This window comes from Medicago truncatula, chromosome 7 (genome assembly GCF_003473485.1).
Source record: "Medicago truncatula cultivar Jemalong A17 chromosome 7, MtrunA17r5.0-ANR, whole genome shotgun sequence".
NCBI lineage: Eukaryota > Viridiplantae > Streptophyta > Magnoliopsida > Fabales > Fabaceae > Medicago > Medicago truncatula.
The window spans coordinates 52334017-52347272 of record NC_053048.1 but is presented as its reverse complement, the minus strand read 5'-3'; the positions used below and the strand labels follow the sequence as shown (position 1 = coordinate 52347272).

The 13256-nt window shown below is 33.9% G+C and overlaps 1 protein-coding gene, 1 long non-coding RNA gene and 1 pseudogene across 2 annotated transcripts; 2 read left to right on the top strand and 1 right to left on the bottom strand.

The window, feature by feature from the left end:
• Positions 1-527: 527 nt before the first annotated feature.
• On the bottom strand, positions 528-1885 carry LOC120577121 (uncharacterized). Its single transcript, XR_005643168.1, has 3 exons — positions 1844-1885; positions 1699-1713; positions 528-1120 (listed from the first exon to the last, which is right to left on the bottom strand). It is a non-coding gene; the product is annotated as an uncharacterized lncRNA (long non-coding RNA).
• Positions 1886-2965: 1080 nt separating this feature from the next.
• Positions 2966-5493, top strand: LOC11430030 (two-pore potassium channel 5). Its single transcript, XM_003626012.4, has 2 exons — positions 2966-4057; positions 5140-5493. The coding sequence occupies exons 1-2, from the start codon at positions 3057-3059 to the stop codon at positions 5285-5287; spliced, it is 1149 nt and encodes a 382-aa protein (XP_003626060.1). The 5' UTR covers positions 2966-3056; the 3' UTR covers positions 5288-5493.
• A 2634-nt stretch (positions 5494-8127) lies between these two features.
• On the top strand, positions 8128-12795 carry LOC11428665 (condensin-2 complex subunit D3-like; annotated as a pseudogene).
• Positions 12796-13256: the final 461 nt, after the last annotated feature.

Sequence of the window (13256 nt, the reverse complement as noted above, 5' to 3'; positions counted from 1 at the left end):
TCATGCCATTAACGCCTATTCACATTTTTAATTCGAAAATGCACTTTAAAGGTCATTCACTTGTTAAGAAATTGAACGTATAATTTATATCTCGAGAGTTATGTAATCAACACGTTGAAATATTACAAAACAATTTTTTCAACATAAAATTCATCAATTTTCTTTTCTAGAAAAATGTTTGACCCTTTTTTCATCAACATTGAAGCATTACCCTTTTTTATTTGATTGAATATTGAAATTTCACGTTATTGGATGTCTTTTTTCTTTCTTTCTAGGTTGTTATGAAAGGGTCAGCCCTTTAAGTTTAATGTTTTTACTACATTCGTCATTTACATTTTTTAGTTTCAAATTAATTCTTTAACAATTTATATCATTACCCTTTTAATAAACTTTGTTATCCTTCAAAAAAAAAAAAAACTTAGTTACATTAAGGATGATGTGTTAGTTGTTAAACTCGTAACCAGATTGGTCCACAACAACAAAATAATTTTTTTTTTATTAAAAAAGAGAAATTTAAAAAAATCGCAATCTTCTATCCATCTTCGACAAACCCAATAAAATTCATCATGTTCATCTTATCTTTTTCTTAAACCAAACCATCTTCCTCTTAAATCCTTTCACCACTCTAAAAACAAACATTCTAGTCCCTCAAAATTAATTTCACTCCGCAAACCAAAATTCAGTTCCCACAAATCCAACTGAGTGGGTTTACTGGTTCACCCAGCCAAACCAAACTCAATTCCTACATTCCCATGCCAATCTCAATTTCTCTTCTTTTTATTCTATAACAAAAACACTACATCGAATATACTTTATTTTTCGCCTCTTTCTCGCTTCTCACACAATCCTTTATCTACTTCCATCTTCACAACTTCTCTTCCAAATCAAACACACCATAAGTAAATAAAAGAGAGTTCTTCTCTAAATAATAGATATACTGCACGCGTAATTGACCTATATAACAATGTTATATTGTTAAGTCAAGTGTCTTCTCATCTTTCAAAATTGTCTTATTATATCTCTACATTATACATACCATATTATTATATACTTTTCAGTTTAGTAGTCGCTTCAAGTTGCAGAGCAGGATCGTCACCCACTAGTGTCGGTGCCATGTTAGCTGTTAAATAACATCAAGAGGAAAAGATGAACAATATTTCTACGTTGCATATCAAAATTACACACAAAAGCTCTATCTCCGTAACATTACATGCAACTGTAACTCTTTTTTCCACAAAATTTCTTACTTTGTCAAATCATCATCTTGTTATTATTTTTCATATACTGCTACTAAATTAGCTAATCAACCGACAAATATTTAGTCGTATAGTTGGTCCTAAAGTGCCTAAATTGTATAGTTGGTCGTATAGTGCCTAAAATTTGAAAACGGTGAGGTTGACAGTATAATATTTAGCACGAGCAATGTCCAGGGTTTTTGCTACGTCCTTAAATCCCCACCAACAACCATAAAATCAACAAACAACAAAGCTATCTTCCAACACATACATGAACATACCATACTCTACACGTCGTCTGTCTTGATATAGGTAACTCTTAATATAGATCCAGTTGTAATACTAGTTGAAATTAATCATGAAAAATAGATAACTCTTAACATAGATTCAGTTGTAATTCTTTATTAAATGCACAATACTGACACTCATCTTAGCATATTAAGAATCAAAAAGAAGAATTTACCTTGGGTCTATGGTCCTTCACGATCAAATCAACAGTATAGAGATTTTTTGCGCAACCAATTGTATGGATATACAAGAAAAAGGTTGTACAATTTATCAAACAATGTAAAAATGTGAAATTTTTCAAACAAAAGTTCCATACTTACCCCATAAGGAGGATACTCAGTGATTATCGGAAAAGAATTAAAGCCAGCAATTCTTTCATATTGAGAAATTGCAGATCTAAGCTTTTTCTCGACATCTTCAAAGAAATTTCACATAGGGCTTAATCAATCCTTCTCTTCATCCCAACTTTTATCGTCTCGTCAATTCCGATAAAGCCATACCTCCACATTGATGATGGTTAAGTAGGCGGAGCAATTTGTCGGCAAGAATCTGCTATAAGCTCGGACTCCGAAAATAGCAAATACAAAGCGTGAAGAGTTTGTTGATCATTTGTCATTATTATTTTTCGATTATTTTAATATTTCAAGAATAAATAGAATTCATATTTTCATCTAATCTATATGAATATCTAAATATAAATATGTATTTATCCCAATGACCTGATTATTAGATAGAAAAATTGTACAAAAATTATGACACCAAATAATTGTACAAATCTCATCACTTTATTAATATTCATAAATTAATATGAATCGCGGAAAATTGCGAAATAAGCAACATTATACTTTCTCTAAAAAAAATTGAGTTTTTTCTTTAGTATATCATTTTTTTGGATAGATAAACAAGATGACAAAGACATCATAAACTCACACACATAAAATGTAGGTATCCGGGTTCGAATCCCGATCATAATGTCCGGCCTAACAATTTTAATTTTTTATCAGTTGAGTTAAGACTTATGAACTCTTTAGTATACATTTAATGAAAGAATATAAAATGTCAACCTTTACTTATAATATGACCGGAGGGTGTATCATCTTACCCATGGTTAATTTTTTTTTTTGTCGACTTAGTAGCCTAATGATTAGAACTCACACAATTAAATGTGGAGAAGTGGAAGTGTCAGAGGTTCGAATCCCGATCCTGTATAAATTATGCAATGTCCCTACCAACTGAGATAAACTCGCAAGAGGATCAAAAATACTCTTTTTAATGCTAAGGTACTTTGAAGTTTGAACTGAACTTGTGTAGAACTAGGAAGGAATCACTTGTTGTCTGTGATGAGAAGGCACCAAACCAACAATCAAGTTCAGCACACGTGGCATGGGCCCACATAAAACTCAACTCAAAACCAAATCTATGACACTATTCCCAAAACACTTTAACATCCACACACACAACACAAGACACCAAATATCATCATTTATCTTTTTCTCTCTTGTTCAGTTCCATGTCCTGTTTTTCTTTTCGTCAATGGAAAAAACCGAACCCTTTCTTCTGATCAACCGTCAAAATTTACAACCCTTCATTTCTTCCAAATCCTTCAACGACATAGCCACCCTACAACAACAACAACAACAACCACCACCACAATCATCTGAGATACAATCCATCAACTTCACTCCACAACAACAATCATTTTCTCATCACAAACAAAAAAAACTCAGCCGCTGCAAAACAGCACCAGCTATGTTCATTCTCCCACACCTTAAACCCATCAATGACCAACCTCAACTTCCCAAACCTCAAACCAATTCCATCATTCGACAAGGCATTTGGCTTCTCCTTATATACCTCTCTGTCGGTGTCATAATATACTCTTTCAACACAAAAAATTTCTCTGGCATTGAAACTCACCCTGTTGTTGATGCTCTTTATTTTTGTATAGTCACCATGTGTACAATTGGTTATGGAGACATAGCTCCTTTAACACCAATGACTAAACTCTTTGCTTGTGTTTTTGTTTTAGTGGGTTTTGGATTCATAGATATACTCTTAAGTGGACTTGTTAATTTTGTTTTGGATTTGCAAGAGAATACGATTTTAACCGGGCTTCAAATGGGTGCTAGAGAAGGGTTTACTGCTAGGGATTATATAGTTGATGTTGCAAAAGGTAGGATGAGAATTAGGTTGAAGGTTGGTTTAGCACTTGGTGTTGTGGTTTTATGTATTGGTGTTGGGAGTTTGGTTTTGTGTTTTGTTGAGGGTTTGGATTGGGTTGATTCTATTTATTTGGCTGTTATGTCTGTTACAACGGTTGGTTATGGTGATAGAGCTTTTAAGACACTTCCGGGACGATTGTTTGCGGCGATTTGGTTGTTGTTTTCTACTTTGATGGTTGCAAGGGCTTTTCTTTATTTAGCTGAAGCTAGAATTGATAGAAGACATAGGAGATTGGCTAAGAAGGTTTTGCATAGAGAAATTACTATTGAAGATTGGCTTGCTGCTGATATCAACAATACTGGTTTTATTAGGTAACCTAATAGTCCTTTACCCTCTTTATAATTATAGGTCAAATCCATAGTTCTTGTAATTGCAATGTAAAGGATTTATTTAGATATCTCTGCAACTGTAACCGCGACTTCAATTTAGAACCATGGTTCAATCTTTACTTCTTTTGTTAGCAATACACACACAAACAAGACATGTTTATAATTGTGGCTGCGCAGTTGCATTTTGATCGCATTGCGATCCCGGCTATTATGAAAAATTACGGTCAAATGCAGCTGATGCGACCACTATTATGGTTACATTGCGGTTAGAGAAACATAAAAAAAGCAAGACATGTTTATAATTGTGGCTGCGCAGTTGCATTTTGATCGCATTGCTATCCCGGCTATTATGAAAAATTACGGTCAAATGCAGCTGATGCGACCACTATTATGGTTACATTGCGGTTAGAGAAACATAAAAAAAGTCTTGATGCGGCCACAATTGCAATTGTGGATAGAGTTTTTAAAACTTTGCTAAAGAGTGTTGACTATTGAGTCCAGAACCAATAAGACTAGTCTTTGTGAGAATGTGAAATTGCTACTTCTGGTAAAGTTCTAGTTGGGGGCCTGATAGCAATTTTGGTCGTCAAACCAAACAAGAATACAACATTGGATGCCATAAATATGATATTCTAATTAAGTTGATTGCCCCTTAAGATTATTAGTTAATTACAAGTTGCTATAAACATCTGTGGCTTTTGTAAAGCATTTGTCACTAATCATGATTTCTAGATTTATACCAATATATTCCTAGTCATAAGCAGACATAATTATGCTTTGTTTAATTCACTTTAGCTTAGATGGGATTATTTTATACTCTTGTTTAATTTTGACGAGCTGTTTAGCTTATCTTATTATGAACCTTGTGATTGGTAATGTCACTTTGTGGAATTAGTCATGCACTATGCATTACACAAGTAGGGGCAGAGTGTGAGTGTGACATTCAATAATGTATGCATTATTCAATTATTTTATCATATGGTGTAATTATTATATTAAAGGATTATATTTTTTTTTGAGCACACTACAAATTTAATATCCATCCTTCTTTGCTTTGTTTTCAGTAAGTCAGAATATGTGATTTTCAAGCTGAAAGAGATGGGTAAAATACAAGACAAAGATGTAATGCAAATTTGTGATCAGTTCAGGAAGCTTGACCCCTCTAACTGTGGGAAGATAACATTACCTCATCTCTTGGAGGGTAGGTCGTGACAGAAATTTTTTACATTTAATTGTTTTAGTGCAAAAGCTAGTGGTGAAGCATAATCAATTGTGCAAAAAATCAGCAAAATGTACATGAATTGTTGGGAGAAAGATTTTGTACAGAAATTAGAATTGTTGGAATTAGAATGAAGAATGTTACTAGAAGATGGAGAGAAAGAGACCTATCATGAATATATACCAGGAACATTATTTCATCTCTTTCTTTTTTATTTTATAATTCGCAACTACCGGTTAAGTCACAAATCATTTTCTTATCCTTTGGTGAATTGGTTTTATAACTATGATGATTATTATTATGGACGTTTGCCTATGCTATTATTGGCAAGGACCACAAAGTCATCAAGAGAAAGAAATTGACACTTACATAGCGATTTTTTTTATTTGAACAATTTAATAAGAGTGGTGATACATGTACCACCCCATGTGACAATACACCATTTACACCCACATAAAATTCTGACAGGTGGTAGTCTGGACCCCACATAAATAGAAGATAAAGTGTGATTGTGAGATGAACTTACCAAAATATCCCTAATATATGGGGTGTACAATGTGATGTATGAATAAAAGGTGTTTATGTAACACTTTCCATTTAATAATTACATACTATATCAATATAAACAAATTATAAGTAGATACACCCTTTCTTTCAAAAAAAAAAAAAAAAAGGAGCAGACACATCCTCCTCCTCCTCTGAAAAAATAGCAGATACATCCTAGAGAAAGGGTTAGATACATGCACTCATAAGGTTCCCATGAACTTAGCTCAGTTAGTAAAGACAATGTATAATATGTGCAAGGTCCATGGTTCAAACTCTAGATACTACATAAAAAAATACATATACCCATAAGATAATATAATCTACAAAATTCAAGGTACGATTAATCCATATAAAAAAAAAAAGGTATGATAGTATTCACCTAAAAAAGTAACGATTAATTTTATGTATAAATGAATCAAACAATTAAGCTCAAGTAGTTAATGAACTTTAACAATAACTTTTCGACTGAACTCTAGATTACAAAACTCTTTTTTTATAACCAAAAGATTAAGACAAAATAAAATATATTTTAAGAATAAATGATGTGAAAGGAAATTTTTATCTTTCTCTTTGTATTTTCCAATCTTCTAATAATGATGCTCATGACAAATTTCATCCATGGTGATTCAATTATCATCCTTGTTTCTTTTGTTAATTAATGATTGAAAAAAAATACTTCGAGTGCTAAAGGAAAGGTCAAGTAATCTAACCATCTTCTACATAGTGGGTCCGGTACGACCCACTTCACCAAATCACAAACTGATTTTGGATTTTTGTTGCGTTAACAAATAAAAGAGCTTCAATGATTCGTTTTCTTATTTGGATGGAATTTGTTGCAAATGATATTTTCCTACCAGCATATGGAAACGTTTATGTTTTAACTTGTACATATTCAATTAGGTCCCTGGACCCCAAATGTATAAACAACAGTTCAATCAATGTATTTATCTAAAATATAGTGGCCATTATATAATTTTTTAGAGGAGATTTAATTCAAGTTTCTATGTAGAACTAGAAACCACGTGAAGTGCTCTTATAAACATGTTCCTATTTTAATTGCCAAATACCTCCCTGAGTCTTTTAAGTTTTATGTTTCTTTTAGATAGATCCTTTGAGTTTCTAAAGTTTCAGATAAGTCCTTTAAGTTTCGAGTTTGTTTCAGATAGGTCCTTTAAGTTTTTAAGGTTTCAGATAAGTTCTTTAAGTTTCAAGTTTGTTTCAGATAGGTCCTTTCTATTAACATTCGTTAAGCCAAAGTTGATTTGTCGTTAAGCCAAAGTTGATCTGGTTGGGGAAAAAATTGATGCCAAGTATTAGAGAAAACCACATCACTCACTTAACGGACATATCAGCTTTCACTTAACGGACAAAACAACTTTGACTTAACAGATGTTGACAGAAAGGACTTATCCAAAACAAACTTGAAACTTAAAAACATATCTGAAACCTTAGAAACTTAAACGACATATCTGAAACAAACGTAAAACTTAAAGGACCCAAGGAGGTATTTAACCTAAGATAAAATTATACGAGTTTCTTAGAAAAAAAGATAAAAATACTTATATTACCCGAAAAATATGAGAAAACCTAACATGTTAAAGTAAAATATTTTTTCCTTTAAAAAAAAACAAGTGAAATATTTCTTAATTTGAAGAAAATTTGATACAAAACTGCACGAATGATTACAATCTGTAAAGAAGGGGAGTATTAATTCATTCTCCAAACCAAATTCCAAAGCTTCTGTGATGTACTTTTACGAAATGCTACTTTTTGTTATCAAAATCTATGAAATTCATTCGTATGAATGAAAAAAAGCTGCATTTTAACATTTTACACAAACCAATACAATCAATTATTATTATTTTTGATGCAATAAGTTATACTTTTATTATAATGATTTTATTTATTTAATATCTTATTTTATATATTTCTCTCTCCGCAATAAATAATTAAGAGTAATATTGATAAAACATCATTCAAGCATTGAACTTTGAAAGTAACAGTTAAATAGAAACAAAAAAATTCTCCAAAAGAGACACTTGAAAAGGAACGGAGGGAATATATAACACTGATATAAATTGTCACGTGAGATTAGTTTCCACGGTTAAAAGGCGCAGAAACACATTAATTTAAGAAAAAAAACATCATAATTATTGTTCCAATGTTCCCGCCGAAAAACATATATGGTTGCGTAGGATTCCAAAGTTGATGGCAATTGATAACACTACCTCGGTTTAATTTTTTGAGCATCAGTTTTTAAGACTTTTTTTTGTTATTTCTTAATTAATGCTACTACATAACTATATATACTACAAAATTGAGTAGGGGTAGGGATTGTTCGAATGGTGTGAAGAAAGCGTTGGCTAATTTTCCGAGGTATTTGGCGAATAAGGCGCCGGATAAAGCTGAGCCGAGGGATAAAGCATTGGCTGTTGATTTTATTATGGAGGTTGTTAGGGTTATGGATTTGGGGGATTAGATTGAGTTTGTGAAGTATGCTGTGAAGATGAGTTTAGGGAAAGTGAATTTAAGGCTTTTGGCAGTTGATCTAATTTTGAATATGTTGACTTCGTTGAAGGATCCTTTAGGGGTCAATTCTATGGATGAAGAAGAAGAAGGGAATGTGGTGTTATTAGGTGTTGGTGAAGCGTTGTTCTGATTTTAGTGCTATGATTAGAGCGAAGGCTTTGCCGAGTTTGGCGCAGGTTCTTAGGTTTTTATCAGGTAATGATAAGGCTAGTGTGGTTTTGAAAGAGTTTTTGGGCTTTGATGATGGGAATGTTGTGGATGTGGGAGGAAAGGGAATCAATGAGATGCTTAGGAGAAGGTGTGTGGACGAGAAGGCGATTGTGAGAAAAGCTGCTCTTTTGCTTGTTACTAACTTGACTGCTCTGCTTGGAGGTGCTACTGATGAAGTGGGGCTAAAGACAATGGGTATGGCTTGTTCCGATTCACTTGTTAGCATTCGGAAAGCGGCTGCTGCAGCTCTTTCTGAGGCTTTCAGAACATTCTCAGCGGAAACGTTTAGACAAAGAGATGGATATGCCTTTCCCCCAAGGAATTCTATACCTTCTTAGAGAGATTTGCAATGGGGAGGTGAGTCCTTGGGTGATTTTTTTTTGCACAAACCTTGGCAAAAGCGGTTGAATCACAAAATTGTTACTGCACTGCAGAAAATAGTTGAGGTGTCCGAGTCTATCTGGCTGAACCATAGCAAGCCAATAGAAAAGTGGACAGCCCCACCAGGTGCTTGGTTTCTTTTATCAGAGGTGTCAGCATTCCTTCCAAAAGCAGTGGACTAGGATTTTCTTCATCATCATTGGCAGCTTCTTGACAATCATAAAGTGAAAGGCGAGTTTCGAAGTCCAATTGTACAAAAAAAATGCATTTGAAGACGAAGAAAGCATAGTATGCAATAACGTTGCCTGGGCTAGTGACCAAGTTTTCCTCTTGTAAACAATCTCTAATGTTTCTGTGGAGCTGCCAAATGAAGCGGCCACTGATTTGGAAAAAAACTTACTCGATCGGATAAAAAAATTCAATATGCATTCAACAAAGGTAATCGTTGTATGGTATTATTGATTAAATTCATAACTAAGTAAATCCTAACACCAGTGCTTCTTAATCTTGCCTCATTCTTGAATGGCTCCCTCGATGGCGTAAATTTGTGATATTATCTCATTGTTAAGCATATGATTTTACTTGTTCTGCATGATTAAGAAGTTTATCAACTACTTTCTCGGGAATGTTTCTCTGTATCAATTACCACTTTTTTCGTCATGTTTCGTAATTTCTTAGCACATAATATTGTACTATCAAACCTTTCTATGGCTGTGATAACAGTTTTTCATGGACTGGGCAGGAGGTCCTCTTGAAATTATCACTTCTATCGTTCTGTTAGTCCTTGGAAACTTTTCTCCATCTGATGATGCTAATGCTTAAGCTTTCATCTTATTCACACTCTTCATGCACCAACAAAGAAGGAAAAAGACCATCCTTAGACAGCATTATTTGCGTGTAAATATTATTTGTATGATAATCTTAGTTACACAAGCAATCAGTAACCCCACAGTCCATACATATATATCAAATTATTTCTTAAGCATAGTTAGTGGAACAAATGTTTTTGTAGAAAAATATTAGTCAATATTCCAGATAAAAGGACAAAAAAGATATCATATTGTACTACAAAACTTTAATGTCGTGCTACTTTTGCTAATAATGAGTGTACTACAAATCTATAATGAGTTGTTATTTTGCTGACAGGTTGATGCTCATGTAAAAGCACTTAAAACGATGATCAAGTGAAATGCTTCAGAGGCGAGGCAGAAGCATTAGTCTTGATACGGGTACACGACAGTCTGTCGATAGCTTCTCAAATAATTGAAGCTTTTATTTCAGATAATTCAGAGCAAAATGCACAAACTGACTTCTTCACTCCACCTAGAAGTGGGCCTAGTAAAGGCAGGAAATCAGTAAGAAAGCGCAAGTCATTGTCAAAACCAGTTACAGCAATTTATACAATTGGGTCTTTAGTTATTGTCTGCCCATGTGCTGATATAAGCACTGTAACTTCATTATTGCACACTATCATCACTTCCGGGAGATCTGTCCCGAAAGTAAGTAAGCTACCCTGCCCCACAATCTCTCTACAACAAGAAGCCCCTTCATTTTATATTCAAGGGTGGCTGACCATGGGAAAACTTTGCCTTGCTGATGGGAAGCTTGCAAAGAACTATATTCCTTTGTTTGTTCAGGAGCTTGAAAAGGCCGACTCTGCAGCTCTTCGCAATAATATTGTGGTTGCAACGGCAGACTTTTGTGTTCGGTACACTGCTCTTATTGATTGGCAAGCTTTGTAAGAGATACTGCATTGAAGTCATTTTCAATTAAACAAGTATAATAATGTAAATGAAATAATCTAACAAATTGATTAACAAGTATTATATATACTGAGGAGAATTATTACTTCATGCTGGGGAAGAAGTCTAATGTTCACGTTATGCGGAATTTATATATTCAATTATGTCAAGTAAATACTCTCTTTGCTAACTTATTTTTTCATTGAAGCTACCAGTTACATAACCAAGATCACAAGGTGTCTCTTAGATCCTTGTGAGCTTGTGAGAAGGCAAACGTTCGTATTGCTATCGAGACTCTTGCAGGTATTGTTTTTTCTTTTTCCTTCTATGACTACACTGTTTCTATTTTATACCTTTAACTGATGTCCAAACCCAGCCTTCTCTGCTTCTAATCTATTTCACACTTTTTTTATTGGTTATCCAAAACCCGCCCTGGGGTTGAGAGAGTAAGAATATCATTTGCTAAATATAGTTTACTTTTCTTTTATGCTAGAGGGACTATGTGAAGTGGAGAGGAGTGCTATTTCTTCGTTTCCTTTTTGTTGATGAATCAGAAAAGATTAGGCAGCTAGCGGATTTTCTGACTTTGATTAGCGTTGAATAACATTTGTTTTCGGACTTTGATTAGTGTTGTTCTGTCACCAGTCAAGGCTCCTCTTTTAGCATATAATAGTTTTGTTGAGGCTGTTTTTGTTTTGAATGACTGTCGTGCCCATAATGGACATCATGAGTCCAACGAATCAAGAACGGAAAGCCAACTTTTTTCCATCAGGTAAAGGTGTCCCAAATTAGCAATTGCTTACATCTGTTGCATCATTTTTTTGTAGGGGTGCTGATGAAAAATCAAGGTCTAGAAGAATGCACATTTGCCAAGTTATGTGCAGAAATTTTAGCTGCAGTTTCTGATGGTATGCTCAATATTGAAGACGCAACTGAGCAGTCTGTTCTCAGGTATTGATCTTTACCAGCAATGGTCATTAAGTTGTCCTGACTCTTAAGGAATATATATACATATGCTGGTAATTCAAGTACATCTTAATTTATGTTCAAATAATAACATTAACTGAGGGATCAGAATACTTTTCAAATTCTTGGCTGTAAAGAGATACACATTCAATCAGCTCGTGTATCATCTGAGTCAGCAGACTTAGAAGAAGAAGGGGGAGAAAATGGATCTTCAACTAGAAAGGCTATAACTCAGGCAGTCAAGAAAGGCCTCATTCAAAACACTATACCGATCTTCATAGAGTTGAAATGTCTATTAGAAACCAAGAACAGTCCCCTCATAGGCTCTCTCATGGAATGCCTTCGGGTCCTTCTCAAGGACTACAAGAATGAGATTGATGACATATTGGTTGCTGATAAACAGCTGCAGAAAGAGCTTATCTATGACATGCAGAAATATGAAGCGGCAAAAGCTAAAGCAACAGTTGCTGAGGCTATAGCCGCCAAGCCAAAATCAGGTGCAAATCAATCACCTGATGTTTCTAAGAATCTGACCAAGGAACATGGACAAACACAAGTACAAAATGTGGACAGTGACATGTTACCAAGTGGTTCAAGAATTGCTTCAGCAATGGCAGATGCTGCAGCTGCATCAACAGCTCGTTCTGTGCTCAAGGAAATTAACAAGGGGACAGCGACACCACAACTTAGCTCTTTGAACATTCCGAAAGTCAAGTCTTTTACTGGTGAGTGCATGTCCAGAGGTGATAAGCGCTTGGATTTCTTAAAATCTTTGCAGAAAACATTATTTTGATACTGATGAAGAAAACTAAAAATGCAATTATGAGTTTTTAGTTTTCCTTCCTCTAGGCTCCGCCAAAACACAGGTCTTTTCAGACTACTAGTACGGGGGATTGTACTTTTCCTCATTGTTCCTTCCATGCTGATGTAAATATCTTAGCAACCTTTTCTTATAAGACTAGTGATATATCCATGCATTGATGTTCAATAATCAAGCAAACATCTTTGAATTGATATTGCTATGTATAGATCAATATTAATTCCACTCATCCTTTTTTGAAGTTTTGTATATTATACCATGAGTTTGACACCGGCGTGGGGAAAGTTCCCGAACCATAATCAAGACACAAATGCTATTACATAATGTTTGCTAAGATATTTACACGTATAAACTCATGAACTTAAGTGTTTGACATAATTATATACCTTTATTAACCTTGAACCTCTTTAATCTTTGCATATTTTACTGTGATACTCTTCCAAAGTGCAATACATTATACAATGTCATTAAATTAGCAAAATAAGCAGCATGATCAACATTATGTTATTGCAAAATATACATGAAACAGTATCACCAAAAAAAATTATGTTTTAAAAAGTTCTTTCACAAAAAATTAGAATCTTTCAAGAATCTGTCCAAGTAACATTATATAAAAAGTTCTTTCACAAAATTAGAATTTTTCAAACTTCCAAAAACTCAAGATTTAAGTACGATAATCTGGATTTAGAAATCATATTTTGAGCTCATTTTTTATGGAGAATTCTTTTTATAAAATGTTCTAAACATGTCTAAAAGAAATCATTCAAA

Excerpts from the sequence above, each read along its gene's own strand:
- LOC11430030 (XM_003626012.4), top strand. The coding sequence starts at position 3,057 with ATGGAAAAAACCGAACCCTTTCTTCTGATCAACCGTCAAAATTTACAA. Across the intron at positions 4,058-5,139 it reads AACAATACTGGTTTTATTAG|TAAGTCAGAATATGTGATTT; the intron begins GTAACCTAATAG and ends CTTTGTTTTCAG.